The 20,748-nt window shown below is 39.0% G+C and overlaps 1 protein-coding gene across 3 annotated transcripts in view; it reads right to left on the bottom strand.

The window, feature by feature from the left end:
* The window catches only part of fam91a1 (family with sequence similarity 91 member A1), a 54,549-nt gene that overhangs the window by 31,135 nt on the left and 2,666 nt on the right, over window positions 1–20,748 (bottom strand). For 2 of the 3 annotated variants that reach the window (XM_043688654.1, XM_043688655.1), the window contains exons 2-9: window positions 14,837–14,921; window positions 13,509–13,660; window positions 12,173–12,230; window positions 8,741–8,808; window positions 7,892–8,005; window positions 6,157–6,247; window positions 3,151–3,213; window positions 914–1,020 (exon numbers count right to left, since the gene is read on the bottom strand). In XM_043688654.1, coding sequence (XP_043544589.1) covers window positions 914–1,020; window positions 3,151–3,213; window positions 6,157–6,247; window positions 7,892–8,005; window positions 8,741–8,808; window positions 12,173–12,230; window positions 13,509–13,660; window positions 14,837–14,921 — 738 coding nt within the window. The remainder of the gene's footprint in view (window positions 1–913; window positions 1,021–3,150; window positions 3,214–6,156; window positions 6,248–7,891; window positions 8,006–8,740; window positions 8,809–12,172; window positions 12,231–13,508; window positions 13,661–14,836; window positions 14,922–20,748) is intronic. The other variant, XM_043688656.1, reaches the window with a different exon arrangement.

Consider the following 20,748-nt stretch of genomic DNA (forward strand, 5'->3'; position numbering starts at 1 on the left):
CAGATAGGGCATACAAATGTCGGAGTGCATCAACAAATAAAGCCAAACTTTTCAAGAATAATAAGTTATAATTCCCTAAGGCCATTGTGGGTCAACCTACAGCATGTGGACTGCAGTGGTTCAAAAACAGCTCACCACCACCTTCTCAAAGGCAACTAGGGACAGGCAACAAATGCTGGCTGATAGCTATCGCTGGCCAGCCAGCCAATGTTCCACAAATGAATTCAAAAAATTCAAAAAACTTAAAACATCACTGACTGCCTATTAAAAGCTTTGCATAATTTAAATATTTTTAAACTCTTGTACTCAATTCATTTTTTAAAGAATAAAATAAATAAATACATGGTCTGGTTTAAAAGTCTGTACAGAATTTTTTACTGATTTCTGCCTTTCCAATGTCACAAACATAATTTAGATTTCAGTGTATGACTTCAAATGAAAATGTTGCTCACACTAAATGCAAATGGGTTATATGAAAATTTCAGGAAAGAAAGCAAGAAAGAAACTATTTATAAAAGGCCATTCCAAAGTGTTTCAGTCACAAACAATTTTGAAGTAAAGTCACCATTGGAAGGTAGGAAAAGCAGCAGCCAATTTGACTGCATCAAACTCCCACAAATAGCAATGCAATCTGTTTTTGCTCTAAAGTGATATTGGTCAGAGGATAAGTATTCTGAAGAGCACACTAGAAATAACACTTTGGGCTTTAAATAGTACCTTGGGGATTTTTTATATCCACCTGAAGAGGCAGACAAGGCCGCAGCTTAATCTAAATAAAACACCTTTGACAGTGCAGGATTCCTTTTATATTAAACTTGTCTGTGCTTTCAAAAAAAAAAAATACTGTGACATGGTTGCTTGCTTGCACTGGTTTAGAAGAAAAGAACAAAATTTATTTTGTTTGCCCCCCTACCTCTGCAACATTGGTTTGCTCATCGATAGAAACAAAAATCTTGTAGAGAAGCGTTTCAAAGTAATCACCTTGGACCCGGTTCATCACAAAGCCCTCTAAAGGGGGAACTAAACACCGAAGGAAAGAAAAAGTTAAAAAAAAACACATTGTCCGCACTGATATAAAACATTATAAAAGTCAATTTGTAGTTTCGGACTTCAGCATTGTAGGAAAAAAAGACATGCTGTGAAATATTTTTGTGTTTGTCCTGATGAGTGTAAGATGATAAATTCATACTTAAAAGACAGCAATAATTTATATTACTTAATTCCATGGTGCATTCTCTATGTCAATGACCCAACCAATCAGCATGTTTTCTTCATGCCATATAAACTTTAAAATTTGGCATTCACGTATCAGTCCTGATGCATGCAACGCAACAAATTTCAACAGAATGTCTCCTTTTCAAAACTAAAATGCTCAATTTGAAATCAGCAATTAAAAAACGATCAGATGTTCCACTCAGGAAAAGAGCTTTCATAGTCATCCCTCCCTATCCACAGCAACATCACAACAGACTTCTCAATAAGGAACTAATTTATCTGCTACCAATAATATTTCACCTTTTATTCTTGTCATCATGTAATGTTTACTAATTTTCCCTTAATGGATGAAGATAGTGTCTGCTGCTATCCCAATCTACAGAAAAGCATTCAACAATTCTCAAAAGTAAAGACATTTCTCTTCACTCAGTGACAAAGCTATAGTTCATTATCATGTTTGCAGCCTCAGTAGGGGCAAATAATCACCCAATCTGCATTACGTACAGGAGAGGGTGCACTGATTGTGGCAAATACACTGCATTAGAAATACCACCAAGTAAATCAGTGTTTCACCTCGGAGTGACTGCCATCCTGGAAGGAAGATAAGGAAATATTGAAAGGGCAGATGGATATATGCACCAGCATCAACGAAATTGGAGAAAGTGTGGTGATTCCTTATTGACAAGGCCAGTGGAGTGGTCCCCATCTCAGCAATCTACACATTTTTTCCCCCAGGCATTTCCAGAAGCCTTCTGCTTTAACCAGTCGATATAGCCTCTGTTCACATTTTTTATTTTACTTTTGTCCCATTACCACCCCCTTTTGTCTTGCACTAGTGTTGAACTGTCAACATGAAACAATTCAAATGTTCTTTCTTATTCATTGATGTTGCCTGACGCTTAATATTTTCCAGCAATGGTGGTGTACACCAAGGGATAAATGTCAGCCACTATACAGAAATGTTCAGCTCCTTTGCAAACATAGCTATCCAACTTTGCACATCCACACAAGCATTTCGACAGAACCTCAGTTTAACAGTGGATCTGAAAGATATACCCATTTCTCAACCCTCTACCAATGTAGAACTTCTTTAGAACTGTACCAAAGAATCAGGTTAGATTATAAAGTTCATGTATAAGAGTAAGGTTTCAACCAAAAGACTTAGAATTCAAGTCAAATGAACCAAGCTGACACTTCAGATCGAAGAAAGAGCTTGGTATGAAATCATGTTATGTCAATTAAATAATATATATTCTTAATAAAGTTACTTCTTTTTTAAAAACACGTCGATAAAGGAACGCAAGAAATCTGCTAAGACAACTCCAAAAAAAATCCATCATCTCAAAATCCAGCTTAACTAATACTAAATTACTCACTTCCTATAATGGTTTTTACAAATTGTTAGAAATAAAGAAAAACACTCAGTCAAACGGTAACATAAAAATGAAGATCATTCAACACTCCATGTCTGTGTTGTTTGAAAAGGTTGTCCAATCAGTTTCATTCCCCTTCTATTTCCCCACAGCCAGCAAACCTCCCCCTATCCTCCCTAATATTTACCAAGTCCTTTTCAAAAAGGTACAACTGAAACTCCTTCCAGGAATCTTTCAGGCAATGCACTCCAGGTCACAAAAACTCACTTATTCAGGAGGTTTGTTTTCACTTCATGTTGCCTCTGGTTCTTTTGTCAATTTATCTGAGACTTCTCGTTATTGACCAATATACTATTAAAAACAACATCTCATCATGTACTCTTATCAAAACCCTCTAGATTTTGAATATTTTGATCAACATTTCTCTTAGAGTTCCATTATCCAAAGGAAAAACATCCATGCTGATAGAATGGTTTAGAATTAGGGATTAATTCATTCTTGTATCAACTAAGATCATACTCAAATCAGAATTATGAAATTACATTTCATATAAACTTTTCACCTGCTATGCAGCTGTCATCTGATATTGGTACATCAAGATAAATAAAGCCTTTGTTATACAAACCTGCAATGCAAGAGGGAAAACAAGTCAATTAACTACCATTAGAAAATGTCAATAGCCCTACCTACTGCATGTGCATGTTTGCGTGAATGTTTCTTACTTATAATACCAAGAAACTGAACACACCCAGGCTTTTGGATAGCCTGATTAGGCATGCACTCAAGCAACCCATACGCCTCCCCGACATTCTGCCTTGGTTCCAGACTCATTAGCACTCCTTGAAGGATCAGCACAACAATTTTCCATCTCCAGCAGTTAGTCTTCTGACCTCAATAAACAGATGAATTAATACCAATCACTACAGAGAGCGAAACCCATTTGCTCCTTCGTGCATAGTCACTATGAGGAAAACTTTTTTTTAAATAAACAGCACAGGAAGTGGCCATTTGTCCCATTATACCTGTCCAGAAGTATATGAGGGAGAAATAAATAGAAGGCTGTATTGATAAAGATGGCTGAAGTTGGGTAGAAGGAAACCCCTGGTGCATAAACACTGATAATAATCCTGTTAAGATTAGATTAGATTACTTACAGTGTGGAAACAGGCCCTTCTGCCCAACAAGTCCACACCAACCCGCCGAAGTCCACCCACCAAAACCCATTCCCCTATATTTACCCCTTCGGGCAATTTAGCATGGCCAATTCACCTAACCTGCACACTTTTGGACTGTGGGAGGAAACTGGAGTGCCCGGAGGAAACCCACGCAGACACGTGGAGAATGTGCAAACTCCACACAGTCAGTCGCCTGAGGCGGGAATCGAACCCAGGTCTCTGGTGCTGTGAGGCAGCAGTGCTAACCACTGTGCCACCATGCCACCCATAAATGGCTGGTTTCTATGCTGGAAGTGCTGTGCAGTTCAACTGAAAATATGAAGTGTATTTTTAATAGGATTCCTGTAGCCAACAGGCAAAAAAAAAGATTTTTATCCTACAATCTGATTACACAAAAATTCAACACAAGAAAATAAAAGGCAGGGTATGTGTATTGGGAAGATTGTTTCCTTGCAACGCCAGCTAAATGCAAGTATTCTATGTACAGTGAGAGGCATCCAGCACGTAATAGACACAAAATTCATATACAAAACACACCACAGTTCTACATAATTTGGCAATTTTAAATCAGAAATGATACAGGGACAATGTGAGGAAATAAAAACTAAGATTTAGTTGTGGGTAAAAGCACATGGTTTAGAAAGGTTTCCAAAGCATCTGTACCATATTGTAACCACACAAGATGCAGATCAGATTTCCAGTAACAAAAGATGAGCTAGATTGCACCGGATGACAAAGACTTATGGTCATAAAAGATGGCTTCTCAGTAAGTGGCAGTCCAAACACCTTGAACTTAGAGATTTACAATTCAGGAATGCATGAGAGGAAAACTATTCCACTTCCCTGCCAAGCACTATTTGAAAAATCAAGGATTGTGGAAACATTTACTGCACTAAGGACAGGTTACCAATACACATTTTAAGTGCTGAATCCTTCTGCCTACCAACTAAGTGATTGGCTCTAATATAGCTTGTGAATGTGAATGTTTGCTCAAAAGCCATTGGATCTCCAGAAATAAAGAAGTAGATTTCCATTCCCCCAAAGTTTAAAAAAAAACTTGAAGTATCCACTCGTCAGTTGCTCTAAGCTATGGCTTTTAACCAATAAGTCAAACACTTTATGTGTAACCAGTTGCTCTATATCTCCTATAAGCAAGTGAAAGTACAGAGATTGAGGTGCACCAAGTCCTGACAAGACCAAAGATCAACTCAACAACCGGTGAACAGGGAGCCTTTGAACTGTCTCCCCATTTTCCCCCCTCTGTTTATAACACACCTTTTTGTGTGAGTGTCTGTGTGCAGTTTTAAGGGGTTTAGAGGTTTGACTCAGAGTTAAATGCTGGCAGTTCATAATTACTTACTTGAAACTAGAACCTATTTATTTGTAATTTTTCTTGTATTTATAATATTTCTTGTAGGTACAGAAACCTAATCTGTGCTGTCAACCTGGGTCTAAAATATAGGAAGGTTGGGCAAATTTACACACCTGCTGACTAGAATTGTTATCTTTTGTGAAATAACTGTTGAACTGTACAAAGCACTGACAATATTCCACAGCAACAAGTATATAGCTACTTTCAGTTTTTCATCATCTGGGTATTTGAAATTAATCTTAACTTATTCCTGGCTCGACATTTTAGTTGGAAAATAGTTCAGTATTCCAGGTCTCCTTAAATATAGGCATGAACTTGCACTACCCTCTGACATCTACTGTAACTCTTGATAATTGGGCAAAGGCAACTTTACTGCTGTACATGCCAGACAAGAGCTCATAGACCTAACCTTACTGTGCGTGATTAACAGTACTTCAACTTTGATGTCAGGTGAGGATAACTCAGAATATAGTTGTAAACTGTAGTAGCATTCTTTTGCACTCCAGTTTTCCCTACATACTTGTATGGAATACGAATGACAACAACTGACTGCATGCATTCTTTCTGGGACTTTAGCATGTATACATGACTCTGAAGGCTGGAGGGGCACGAACGTGCTGGGATGGGAGGGTGAACAGAAAGGCAAAATGAACGGTTTCATCTGCAAGACACATAGACTGTTGGTTATGAGGATAATCTTCGTAGGAATTTTCTGCTGCTGTTAAGTAATGGCACATTCAATATGAATTCAAGTTTTGTACTTGAGCACTACATCTCAATGGTGAACATAGACCTCTAAATCTCTCAGAACTGTCACTGTTTCTAGCTTTTTGCCATTTTTTTTTCACATTAAAACCTCTGATCCATCCCTTTATTTGGTCCAAAACAAATAACCTCACATTTACCTGCATTGAAATATACCAGTTTTGTCCAGCATGCATTTGGGATGATCGGGCCATTAGTAAAACTTAGAAGTTATAGGGCTTGACAAGATAGATTTCATTGCAAAGGATATACTCACTGAGAACCACATTGTGTTCCAAAATTCCAGCCAGCTGAGGTCCCGAATCAATGATTTTATCAATAGCACTCTTCTCAGGTCCTGAACAAATCTGGAGACAATAACACAGCAATTCTCAACAAGATCTCATCAATTCTCTCATATAGAAAGAGTATTTAGAACACTACAAAGTTTGATTGTAAAGATTTGTTTTGAGTGTTGCATGCCACAGTCATACTTCCAGATGTGCAAGCAGGTCTCATTACAATCTGGCCTTATTGAAAGTAAATTCAGAACTAGAATTGGCAGGATTAAGTTATTTCCAATACAAGTCAAACAAAGAACTGCAGGTGCTGCTTGTGAAACTCAGCAGGTCTAGCAGCATTGGTGGGGAGAAAGCAGTGTCAATATTTTAAGCTTACAAACATCTTCCCACAGAGGCCACCAGATCTGCTGAGTTTTGTCAGTAATTCCTGTTTTTATGTAGCTTATTTCCAGAGTCCTCAGATACATTATTTCAGTATAACATGAGCATATTTCCTTTAATAAATTGGTTAAAGAATGTTGCTAATAAAAAGTATTACCAAAAGATATCCAACAATGCTCAAAACACTTCAACAGTCGGTGTGGTGCGGCGAGGTGTATGTGGGGGAGGAGTGTAGTTTGATGATCTTGCAGTATCTGCAAGACATTTATGTACTGAGATCTACTTATATTACTTCAGATATTAGTACTTGTTTACCTTCCAACTTTCTCCTCAGAAGATCGATCTTGAATTTCCCCATTTCAGAGCAACCCATTATATGGATGCAATATTTCATATTCTCTAAAGCACTGTACTCAAGTTTTGCCAAACCCACACCTTGCACCATGCTGATAACAAGCAGTAGTGAGCTGGAACTGACCCATAATGTCAAGCTCTCTCTCATTTGGGAGTTTAAACTATAAAATATTGATCTTTGATTCAGGCCAAAACCTAAGCTTCAGAGACTGGCAACAGAAAGTTAATCTCCAGATCTCTTCTTCACTTCATTTCAACCTTTCCTTCATAGGCAATGTCATATTTTCATTGCGCCCTCAATTTGTGCATCAACTCCATCTTAAATTCCACACACAGCATGATATTGAGCTTTCTCGTTTTTATTTCCTTTCTTTTATAAAAAAAGTCAGCCATTCGATCAATAAACCTCAGCCTCTGTTTGAATCAGCTTCGTTGATCCACCTGCACACACCAAATCATCGAGATTAAAAAAGGTCAGTCTCTCCTTTCTAGTTCACGCTCCAAATTATCAATCAAGTCCTGCACTATTTTATTCTCCTAGTCCATTTCAGATGCCAGCAAACCCACTGACAATGAGGATATTTTTGTTATGTATTGGGAAAAGATCTTGTCACTTGTCATTGCTGAATAGCAATTCTACGAATGTGGTCATCTGCTGCTCCACAACACAACTGCTGAAAACCTTTCCGTCATTTCCCAAACTTCATCTTTCTCCGCACATCCCAATCACCAACTTTCAGCATTTTTTAAACTCCTGTACAAGACACATGAACTTGACAGTCCTGACAAGCATTTTAACCTACTGCTGGCTCACTAAACTACTTTACTCTTACCTCAGTGTTCAAAAAAAAACTGCAGTAGTATGTCAGTTTGTATTATGGGTTCAGGACTTATTGTGAATAAAACAGCCATAATAGAACATAAAAACTCAACGTTCATAATAAATAATACTTTGGTTAGTTAGTTTTGCATTACCTTGATATCATCCTCTGTGATAAAACCAGCCTGCACCACCCACCATGGCTCAATACTAATCTCCACAGGTTTCACTGGTAACAGGTCACGAGCTGTTTTCCGCCGAAAGAATTTCTGGAATAATGGATATTTCGCACATTTAATAGCCAACATAATTTACAAGGGTTGTTACTAATAGGTTATGCATAAAAAATCAAGTTTCAGCAGGTTCCAATATTAATAAATTTATTGCTTATGCAGCCATGATTCTACAGCAAATATAGAATTTCTTAGTAGATAGTGTGCTTGTTAGGTTGAACCCATCAGTATATGGTGGAACCCTGTTCTCTTTACAACATCCAACATTCATTGGATAGCAAATGTAAACTACGTAATTAGTTGAGTGCATAGGAATTAATTTCCTTCACATTTTTATCGCATGCCCTGGTTTAGAATGGGATAATTTGCTCTTCCAGATTTGTTCATAAAGCACAAATATTAGAACTAATATTACAAATATTAGGATTATAACAGAGCCCGCATGTGAAAATGAAATCTAAAGATGACTGTTCAGTAACAGACTATCCAACACTACCCAAATTATAGTCTCCAAGAAGCTGCATTTACTAATTTTAGCTCACCAATAATGAAAATGCAAAACATGACAATGTATATCGTACACATTTCAGCTGATACTCAAGTTCAAATCCAATGGAAATATTCACACTGCTGTTAAGAAACATTGCATTTGTCACTTTTTACCCTAGAAAACAATTCTGAGGCAAGGTGTCTAGTTTTCCAATACAAAAATCACACCACTTCAATAAGTAAACAACTTCATAATCCTTCAAATAACAAAGAAAAACCCACTTTTGATGATCGACACTGGTTCATGAGGTCAATGTACTGGTTCCTTCCAATGCCCAGGAGCCTTAGACCTATGCATAAAAAAAACATAAGATCACACTCAAGAAATGCTTAATAACATGCAGTTTGAAGACATCTTCAATAAATGGCTGTACTTTCTTCCCTTTTGATAGCTCAAGCTGCTGTGGCTTTATCACTAAAGCAGTTGTAAAAGGTTCACCATATTCTTTAAAATAAAGCATGGCTTTTAAGCGTCAGCTATAGCTGGGCGATGTACACAGTCTTCTATCTGAGCCAGGAGACTAAGCGTTCAAGTCCAACTCCAGAGACACAACCATAAAACTCCACAATAATATTCTCACTGCAGGACTGAGATTGATGCACTCTTGGAGATGCCAGTTTTCAGATGAGATATTAAAACAGAGCCCTGCCTTCTCTCTTTGCTGCATGTAAAAATTTCACTAATTCATGAACATTCATAACATTATTATTTGGGAAGTTGGTTTCTAAAGAGGAAGGAAAATGAATTTGAGTTTCTCAATTCTGTAAAAACCTGGCTTCTTTTAAAAACAAGATCAGAAAGTCATTTTAATCATTGAGTTCAAAATAGCATTTACTAAAACTATGACAATAAGATTATTTCAGCTAAATCACCAGTAAAGCATCCACAGCAGTTACCTGCTAGGGTTTTTGCCCCTAAGGTTTTTGCTGATTAACTTTATGACCACGAGAGGCAGACTGAGTGGAGCTAGAAGCAGGTTCAGGTGGAGCGAGGCATCCCAGAGGGAGAAAACAGTAAAGAAAAGCAGTAATACTTTGAAATAATACTGCTCACACTGGAGCTCCATTTTGGAATCTAAAAGACTAGCTGGACATGTATGAGTCATTCACCAATATTACTGGTTTTCACCACTAAAAGGGGTTGTCATTGTCAGCTCTCAAACACAGTCAGGCTCGGGAGATGTCCTAAGTTGCTTATAAGTCAGTAAGTAGAAAGGCTCCAGAAACTGGCTGTGGAGGAGTCAGCAAGGGAGAGATCCTATAAGGTAGTCGAAGACCCAATTTTAGGGGACTCATGTTAAGTGACAGTGAATTGGGTTAGTACTTTGTTTCAAGGGTCATGGGAGAGAAATAAATGGAATAAAATTGCATCTAGTGAATATGTAACAATTTGTCAAAAATTAAAAGATTATGGAGGTGCCAGCTGTCCAACAAGCTTTAGTATGAAGATAGGTATGACTGTTCACTAAAGTTAAGGGTTTTTTAAAAAATGTTTCTGAGATCTTTCTGATAATTCATATCTAGTGCAATATAGTTTATATTATTTTCTTTTGGTAAAAGTAAATTAGCAGCCTCTTGTGAATACATTCAGTGACTGACCTCTACGGTAACCAAAAGGAATATAAAACTTTTGGCCTATTAAACCAGGTCTCACTCTGGAATCAGACTTGTCCAGTATCATCTAGGATGATAACACTTGGCATTATTTCAAAGAAGAGGTGGTTCTTTCCAATGTCCTAGCTAATATCCATTCTGCAACTACATCACTGAAAATCAATATTGCCCAATCATCATTTTGATTCTTGCAGAACCAGGCTAAATTAAATTTAAAAAGTACTTGATTAGCTGTAAAGTACTTAGCACTGTTGTCAAAAAGGTGTAATAGAAACGCAGATTTTTTCTTTTTATCTTCTAACACCAGCTAAAAATTCCCCACAGTATTTCATAAAATTGCCAAAGCTGTACAAGGAAATCAAGACAAGTACCCAAAAGCTTGAAAAGAAGCAGATTTTAGAAAGTTTACAGGACGGAAAAAAGCAGTGAAGTTTAGGCAAAGGTATTCCAGAGCTCAGGGCCCAGGCAGCTGAAGGCACAGTTGCCAATGATGCATGGATAAAAACTGGGGATTTTCAAGGATGCATGTAGAGGTTTTGGAGGGTTATATGGCTGGGAAGAGCTAACAAAATAAGTATGCATTTTGGACAAGCTGTTTCTGAAAGAAATCAATACCAACATAGCCAACAGTTTACAGACTTGGTTTCCTAGTTCTTACAAACAAACCTTTTTCTAATACTGAATAAAACACTAAGTTCTAGCATCTCTTTTCTTAGAAAGAAAATCAGTATTTTTTACACCGAATCCCTTCCAAAAAAAAAATCGATTTTTACAAACTTGTTTTATACAACAGCAGTGGGCATATCACCTTATTCTAAGTATCCACCGCTGTAAGAAGTTCCTGATTCTAGGTCCCCATCAACAGCTTCCTAACTTTATTTGCTCTTCAATGGAAATGTGGCATCACTGGCAAGGGCAGCATTTACTACATATTCTAACTGTCCTCAAATTGAATGGTTTAGCACACCAGTTCAGAGGACAGTTAAGCGTCAACCACACTGCTATGGTTTGAAGTCACGTGTACATCAAACCATGTAAGGATAGCAGATTTCCTAAAGGACATTGTTGTAAAAACCTATCTGGTTCACTAGGATAGTTTCATGATCAGCAATACGAAGTCTATTTTTCCTCCAGATTTATTAATTCAAATTGATTTGCTTTGGTGGAAGTTTAACCTGTTTCTTGAGCATCAGCCTGGGCCTCTGAATTACTAGTCCAGTAACATTACAACTATTACACTGCCTCCCTGTAACAGTACAGTACCAAGGGCACATTAGAAACCTCAACATAAATCATCCGAATTGGAGAAAATTGGTCTCAATTCATTGTTTCCACTCCAGTTCATTAGCTTTGATATACAGTACGGATAAAATTAAGAAGCAAAACTGTCTCAATGAAAGCTGTGCAAAAAAGACTTGCATTTACAATTTGCTCTTCACTGCCTCAGTTTCTAGAATGCAGAATTAGAGTCAAAACAAGCCATTAAGTTAGGAGTATCTGCAGTATAATAATGAGATTAGAACAATCCAGATGAATTATTCATAGATTTGTGTATTATGTATTAAAACCATAACATTTAAAATAAAAAAAAACTCAACAGTTTCAAATGTGCTGTCATTTACAATAAAGGCAGATCTATGCAAAATCACTTAAGTAAGTCAATAAACATCTGTGCATTTCTGAGTTGGCCTCTTGCTCACCCCAGTTTTAATCATTCTGTCATTGGCAGTTGACCATTCAGCTGCAAAGGCCCCAATCCTTTGTCTAAACCTGTCTCCCTTTCTTTTAGTTACTCCAGAAACCTTACTGCTTTGACCAAGATTTTCACCTGCTGCTCTACTGTCTTCGAATTGGTTCATCATCAAATTTGATATCTTGGCATATTTCACATAAAAAGTGGAAAATAAAAGCATATTGTTGTTTTGTCACTTGGGAGCTCAGCAAGTAGTGTTCTTTCAAGCTGGGATGGAGAACATTTGCACATCCTGTGCAAAAAAAAGTCAGTTTTATTCAGATAGCAAAAAAGTGTAGAAAACTTACAATCAGCAGCTGTGAAGTTTGGTAACGAATCATAACTTTTTTCACTGTTCATGATATCCTAAAAAGAAAAAAAAAAAGTGCTTTTAAAAAAAAACTTAAGTTCTATGAAATAAATGATAGCTCCACTGGAGTCCAAAACCGGAGAGACTTTGTTGTTGGCTTTGTAATTCTATCCCTACACAAGTCTATAAATCCATCCACACAGCTATTAGATAATATGACCGGCAACTGGCAAACTGTCATCATATTCACCAATTTAAAATGTAGAAGTTAGGGTTTGATTATAGTGTGCCTGGTGTCAGGGGGAACAGTTACATTTTAGGACTAAAATCATTTCTTTCTGCAATTCTGGCTTTTGACTCCTTTTGTCAATCTTTCCACCAGCCAGAACTGAGAATTAGTGAAATGTGGATAATACAGTTCAGAGTTCCTCAACAAGCAGTTTTATATGATAGGTTAAGGCATTGAGCACTTGGATAAACACACATGAATTTACAGGGGTTAGTTTCATCATGGATTTAGAAGATTACACTTCTGCAATAATGAAAAGAGGAGTGGAAGAAGGCTTGTCTGGAGCATAGACTTTTGACCTGTATGGTTAATGTCTGTGCATTACATGTGACATAAAATCAGACATAAAATACATAAGGTGGCCATTCAAACTATTGTGTTTTTCTTGGTAAAGCTGTCTAATTAGTTCCAGTTGCTACAATCCAGTAAATTTTAAAGTTACATATAACACTAACTTTAATATATGTTTGTATATACCACCGAGAAGGATAAGGACAGCAGATAAATGGGAACACCAAGTGTCAAACCATCCAGAACTGGATATAGATTATTGTCCCTTCAGTGTCAGTGTGTCAAAGTCTTAGAACTCCCTTCCTAATGGCATTACCTATATCAAACAGATTACAGTGGTTCAAGAAGGCAGCTCACCACCACTTTCTCAAGCATAATTAAAATGGACAATAAATGCTGGCCGAGCCAGTGATGCTCATGAGTGAATTAAAAAATATTTACACATTATTGTACTTCTATTTATGAGATATGTATAGATTTATATTAGGTGTAATCTCAAGCTAGAATATCACTTGAACTAGTTATCAAATACAGGTGATTCTGATTCTGTAGTGGGAATATTTAACAAGCAAAACAGGATTTGTATTGTTGGAAAATTGGTTCCAATGGATGGAAACAATACTGACTACAGCGGAGATAAATTTGGTGCGACTTCATTAAATCTACTGGATGTAAGTTTAAAGATACAAATTTACACAGATTATGTATTCAGAATTTTACTTGACAGTTTAAAGCTCTTGAACACTAAACTCACCTCCATAATTCCTATATAATAGGAAAAAGGTGTAACCCGTAGTCCCTTCACCATAATGTCAGATAAATGATACGGATACAGCATGAGATGTTCTCTGCTATATTTAAACAGCTCTTCATAGTACTTGCGTTCATCTTTCTTGATATATCTCACTGAAAAAGTAAAAGGCATATAGTCAGTTCATATATTGGAACTATAATAAAAATAACTTTCACTTATATCCTACTTTTATTGGGATGAAACATACTAGCACATTGTACTGGAGCACCCACAGCCAAAATCTGACACAAAACCACAGGTGGCTAAACTTTGGTCAGAATCAGGTTTTAAACCAGTACCTTAAAATGCGGAGAGAGGGATAGAGAGAGAGAATTTCAGAGCTTTGGGGTGAGGCAATTGACAGCCAGGCCATAAAGCCACAGGAGTGTGTGCCCGACTGATCAACTGTTTGACCATCTTTCAGACTGGATAATGTAGAGCAGTTTGAAACAAGTCAAATTAGTGTCTTGTAAAAGAAACCCTGTCCATGAAATAGTATAATTCATGTACATCTCTATGACTCTAAACCTAATTTCTTGCATTTTTTTCCGATTGGAAAAAAAAAGTAGCATTTTTATTCATTCTCATGATATGAGCATTGCTGGTAAGGCCATCACATTCTGGTCATTTCCAATTGCCCTTGAGAAGATCATAGTGAGCCACTTTCTTGAAGCTTTGTATTCTAAATATTGCAATTGCACCCAATGACTATAAATTTGCAGTAGCTTTGATCCAAGTCAGGATGCTATGTGGCTTTCAGATGCTGCTGCCTTTTGGTGGCAGTAGTCCAAGGTTTGAAAGGTGCTGTTGAAAGAGCCATTGTTGACCACCTACAGTGCATCTTGTGGACAATACACCCTCCAGCCATAGTGATAGAGGAAACAAATCTAGTTGCTGCTTGGAGAAACATGCCGACTGATTAACACACATTATATATTTTCAATACATTGGGGATATTACATAGAAGTTAGCACTAATCCTCTCATAATCTAATGGGACCTGATAAATGGAGTAAATAAAATGGTCCCCATGGTCCAAAAGGGCCATAGAGCTGCTGCCTGACGAGAGCGCGCCGACTTTTCAGTCCTGAAGGTCACCATACTTCAGGCAAGGGAAGGAGTTGAGGAGAAATTTCCACGCAACTTCATTTGGCATGAAAATTTAACCCGTACAACTGGTGTCCCTCTGTATTGTGAGCAAATCATCTAGCCAACTAAGCTAACCTAACTCCAGACAATGAAAATACTATATGTTAGACTTCACTGATAAAACATTACAGTTTCATTTACCCAAATTGTTTCTGTACCGCAACTGATTGCGGATGCTGTAAAGCAGAACTTGTTTCTCATACTCGCGTGGAGAGTTCCCCAGACTCTGCAAAAGACATCAGAAAGTGGTTATCATCTTCCTCATGGTTTGAGTTTCGCAAGAGTGATGCCATAGCCTCTGCACATTTACAAAAAAAGAAGATATCAATTCAGAGTGATTTTTCAGCTAATAATGACTAGATTACACTGTGACAATGTGTTCTTTCAGTGAGTTTGATTGCGGAATAAAGTGACCAGGACAGCAAGGTTAATTCCCCTTTGTCAAAATACTGCCTCGCCATCAGATGTCTACTTGAAAGGACAGCTGGGACTGCAGCTAACCTCTCATCTGAAAGATAGAATTTAAAGACAATGGCGCTTTCTTCTGGGAAGGTTAATATGGGTTAATGTGCTATGGCTCCGGAGTGGGTCTTGAACACCAGCCTTCTGACTCAGAAGAGATAATGTCAACAAATGAACTGTGACACTCTACATAGTTTCATTCTTATTCTGGGCATTATCTGCTTTGAGTCAGCTCTACCATCAAAATAACCCAAAAGTGAAACGTGCACAAAATAACATATTTAAATATTTAACTATTGACGCTTTTGAAGCAAGATGCTTTCCCCATTCAAAATAAGATTATGATTTTTATTACTGCATGTAAATATTATTTCATTCTTCTATGCAGAATTGTGCTCAGAGGTTTAAAACCTTCTCATAATACTTTAACCATCTGCACAATAGTTTTAATTGGAATGAGATTGGATAACCCAAAGATTGTGCTATTTACTAAAAAAGGAAAAAAAAAGAACATTAGATGAATTTGCTCTCAGAGTCAGAAGTTTATGGGTTCAAGTCTCACTCTAGGTAAGGATGTTAAAACACAAGGCTCAGCCTGGCATAATAGAGGAATACAGAGCATGTGCTGCATTGTCACAAGTGGTTCTTCCGCTGAGATATTAAGCTGAGGCTTTTGTGTCCACCCTTCAGGCCACAAAGTAAAATCCTGTGATATGATTTCCAGAAGAGTAGGAACACCATTCCCAGTGTCCTGGCCAAACATCCCTCAACCATCATCACTAAAACACAAATGAAATGAAACTGCAGAAGGTAGCTGGGCTACGAATAATTAACATATGGAGTAGCAAACACTGGTGAAGCAGCAACAGGTAGAAGCAGTCAGCAGCAAAAAGCAAAAACAGGCATATTCGGTATCAAATTAATAAATTCACAGCATACCAGTCACACCAACAAATCACAAAGAGATTGAGCACTGCCAAAGGGAAAAATGTAATGAGAATAAGTTGATTAGTTAAGCTGTGAGGAGACCAGGGAAAACTGGGAAAATTAACAAAACATCACGTAACAGCAAATGGAAAAGACCTCTCAAAACAGCAAATATAAATCAAAATTCATGGTAGACACATAACACTAATGAAGCATGCCAAGTTAATAAATTTGGAACAGGCGCATCGAATTAATAGAATAGTCGAGCAGCAGCGAATTAATAAATTACAGAGCAAACAAAACAAAAATCAATAAATCAGAAACAGAATTAGTATGTTAATAGTATTGTGACATCAAGAAATGAATACAACATCAGTTGTAAGGGGGTAGGGTGTTGAGCTGATACAGCTGCAGGTTTCAGTTTGCAATTTTGAGAAAGAAGAACTAAGGCAGTTGGGTCAAGAGCTCCATATTTACTGTAAGGAAACAATAAATTGGGGCAGCCAGCCCAAGGTCAGGCACAGCTACAGTCCAAAACAGGCCACAGACCACAGAGGGCCAGGTGCCCATCAGTTACTTGATCCATTGTATCATTCAAGAGTGACAAGATAGATTTTCATAGCAACTTTAACATGGTAAAATCTCCCAAGGTAAATTAGCAAACAGAATTCAACATTTAATCATATCAGATATTAGGACAAATGATCAAACATTTGACCTGGGGATTTAAGGAGTGATCTAAGGGGATGACCTAGTGGAACCTGGGTTCAAATCTGGCCATCAGCTGATGGTAGAATTCAATAAAAATCTGGAATTAAAAGTATAGTGCTGACTGTGAAAAATTGTACGAGCATGCATGGCAAGATCACCAGAACCCTTTAAGGAAGAAAACTGCCATCATTATCTGGTATGTCCTACAGAAATACAGTTGTCTCTTTTACCAACCTCTGAAATGGCCTAGCAAGTTGTAACAATCACTAGAAACTCTCAAAAACAATGATATTGCACAGAACAACTCACATAATCAACAATGACAAAAACAGCCATGTTAGCTCAAAATCATCGGGGTGGGAGGGGTGTGCGTGTCTTCACATAGCTGTTTCACAGAATACTGAAATAATAACCTGACAGCAATACTCATGGAATCATACTTTACAAATGTCCCAGACACCACCACTGTACATATCCTGACCCACTGGCAGATTAGGCCCAGAAGTACACATGCAGGACAGAAGTGCCCTGAGAATATGCAACATTGACTCCAAACACCACAAAACATCATGGTACCAGGTCAAACATGGACAAGGAAACGTCAAAATCAGCACTATGGTTCGAATAGGTCAAGTCCTAAATTATATTGTTATAAGACTGTCAGCAGCAGGTGATGAGGAAACCAACAAGTGGAACAAATATACTTGACCTTATTCTCAGCAACATGCCTGCTGAAGATGAAGCTGACCATAGCAGTGACTACTGCACAGTCCTTGTGGAGACAAAGTCCAGTCATCACATCGAGATTATCTTGTATAATGATGCACAACACTAACACCAAACACTGAATAGGTTCAACTTTGAACAGACTTAGCAACTCACGACTAGGCTTCCAAATGATGCTGTGGACCATCAGCAAAATCATACTCCGTCACAATCTGCATACCTCATGGCCCAGTATATCCTCCCACTCCACCATTACCATCAAGCCAGGGAATCAACTCTGGTTCAATGAAAATGCAAGAGAACATGCCAGGAGCAGCATCAGGCATGCCTAAGAATAAGGGCATCAAATAGCAAAACCAGCAAGTGATAAAGAGACCTTAATTCCACAACCAAGAGCTTAGAGCTAAGCTCTACTGCAACAAAGTGAGGATTGCAGATGCTGGAGATCAGAGTTGAGAGTGTGGTGCCAGAAAAGCACAACCAGTCAGGCAGCATCTGAGGAGCAGGAGAAGCCACATTTCAAGCATAAGCGCTTCATCAGGACTTTTAGCATTCCACAAGAAGGCATCCTGTCTCCCCAATGTAAAGGAGACCACATTGGGAGCAACAGAGATAGTAAGTGATGTATCTGGAAATGCAGCTAAATCTCTGATGGATGTGGAAGGCTCCTTTGGGGCCTACGACAGAGATAAGAGGGCGGGGGGGGGTGTAGGTTTTGCAATTCTTGTGGTGCCATGTTAAAGTTGCTATGAAAATCTATCTGGTCAGCAGGGGAGGTCCGGACAAGAGAATCAAGGAGGGAATGGTCTTTACAGAACTTGGATAGGAATTGGAGGGAAATATACCGTTTGGTGGGCTCTGTTTGTAGGTGACAGAAATGGCGGAGGATGATGCGATTATACGGAGGTTGGTGGGATGCAAAGTGAGGACCGGGAGGTTCTGTTCTTGTTGTGATTGGAGAGGTGGGGTTCGAGGACAGAGGTGCAGGAAGTGGATGAGATGCGCTGGAGGGCATCATCGATCACTTGAGAGGAGAAATTGCGGTCTTTGAAGAAGGAAGCCATCTGGTATGTTCTGTGGTAGAACTGGTCCTTCTGGGAGCAGATGAGGCAGAGGAATTGGGAATAAGGGATAGCACTTTTACAGGAGGCAGGAGGGGAAGGAAGTGTAGACCAAGGAGCTGTGGAGGTCGGTGAGTTTGTAGTAGATGTCTGTGTTGAGTCAGTCACCATTATTGGAGGTGGAAAGGGCCAGAAAGGGGAGGAAGGTGGCCAAGATGGTCCAGATGAACTTAAGGTCAGGGTGGAACTGTTGAACTGTTCAACCTCCTCGTGGGAGCTGGAGGTGGCACCATAAAAATCATCGATGTAGCAGAGAAAAAAGCTGGGAAATAGTGTCTGTGTAGCTGCAGAAAATGGACTTTTCCATGTACCAGAAGAGATAGGCATAGCTGGGGCCCACGTGGATGCCCATGGCTAAGCTCTACTGCATCTAGTCATGAATGGTGGAGGACAATTCAACTGGAGAAGGTGACTCCACAAACACTCCTTAACTCAATAATGGGGTGGCCCAGCACATCAGTGCAAAAGATAAGACTAAAGCATTTGCAATAATCTTTAGTCAGAAGTGCCTTGTGGATAACCTATTGCAGCCTCCTCCAGAGATCCAGGCTTCACAGATGCTGGTCTTAAACTAGTTAGATTAATTTTACATAATGAATAACATAGCAAAAGGCTGGAGACTGCAAAAACTATGGGCTTTTACAACATTCATGCAACAGTAGTGAAGACTCTAGCTCCAAACTTACTGTGCTCCAAGACAAACAGTTCCAATACACTGACAGCTACCCAACAATATGGAAAATTTCTCAGATATTTCCTGTGCACAAAAAGCTATTGTCCAAACTGAACAAATATTAAGCCATTCAATCCACTCTCAATCAACAGTAAAGCAATGGAAATTGTCAGCAAATTACTAACAAATAGCACTTGCTCACTGATGCTCAATTTGGGTTCTGCCACGGTTATTCGGCTCCTGAACGCAATATAGCATTGTTCTGTGCCCTCTGAGAAGGGCACTGCTTGTCACTGGCCACCCTGATGTTTCCTTTCTTCCTGGTGGTGGAAACTGAATAAAGATTTGTACACCTGTTGTCTTTCACTGTGGTTCACACCTGCACACACACATGGCAGTAGTGAGGGGGTTAAAAAAAAGAAAAAAATATAACTAGCCTGCCTCATTGTTTGTGAATGTGGTACCATTCACTCCCTCCATGATCGATACTCAGGAGCAGCAGTCTGTACAATCTACAAGATGCACGACAGAAATTCACCAAAGGCTCTTTAGATATCAATTTCCAAATCCAGCAGATTCAGGGGGACACAACCAATGCAAGTTCCCCTCCTAGACATCAATCATCCATAGTTGGAAATATATCATAGCTCAAATGTTACTGGTTCAAAATACAGGAACCATCTCCATAAAGGCTTTGTGAGTCTACCTACAGCAAATGGATTGCAGCAATTCAAGATGACTCATCACTAATTTCTCAAGGAGAAAGTGAGGTCTGCAGATGCTGGAGATCAAAGTTGAAACTTTATTGCTGGAACAGCACAGCAGGTCAGGCAGCATCCAGGGAACAGGAGATTCGACGTTTCGGGCACAGGCCCTTCTTCAGGAATGAGCAGAGAGTGTTCAGCAGGAGAAGATAAAAGGTAGGGAGGAGGGACTTGGAGGAGGGGAGTTGGAAATGTGATAGGTGGAAAGAGGTCAAGGTGAGGGCTTGCAATAATAGCGCCGATACATTGATGACTGTATCGGCGCTACCTCGTGCTCCCACGAGGAGGTTGAACAGTTCATCCACTACACTAACACCTTCCACCCTAACCTCAAATTCACCTGGACAGTCTCGGACTCCTCCCTCCCCTTCCTAGACCTTTCTGTTTCTATCTCAGGCGACCGAATCAACACGGACATCTACTACAAACCAACCGACCCCCACAGCTACCTGGACTACACCTCCTCCCATCCTGCCCCCTGTAAAAACGCCAACCCATTCTCCCAATTCCTTCGACTCCGCCGCATCTGCTCCCAGGAGCACCAGTTCAAAATACGTACAAAACAGATGGCCTCCTTCTTCAAGGACCACAATTTCCCCCCCGACGTGGCCGACGGTGCCCCCCACCGCATCTCCTCCACTTCCCGCCCCTCCGCCCTTGAGCCCCGCC

The sequence above is a fragment of the Chiloscyllium plagiosum genome, chromosome 4 (genome assembly GCF_004010195.1).
Source record: "Chiloscyllium plagiosum isolate BGI_BamShark_2017 chromosome 4, ASM401019v2, whole genome shotgun sequence".
In the NCBI taxonomy this organism is placed as follows: Eukaryota; Metazoa; Chordata; class Chondrichthyes; order Orectolobiformes; family Hemiscylliidae; genus Chiloscyllium; species Chiloscyllium plagiosum.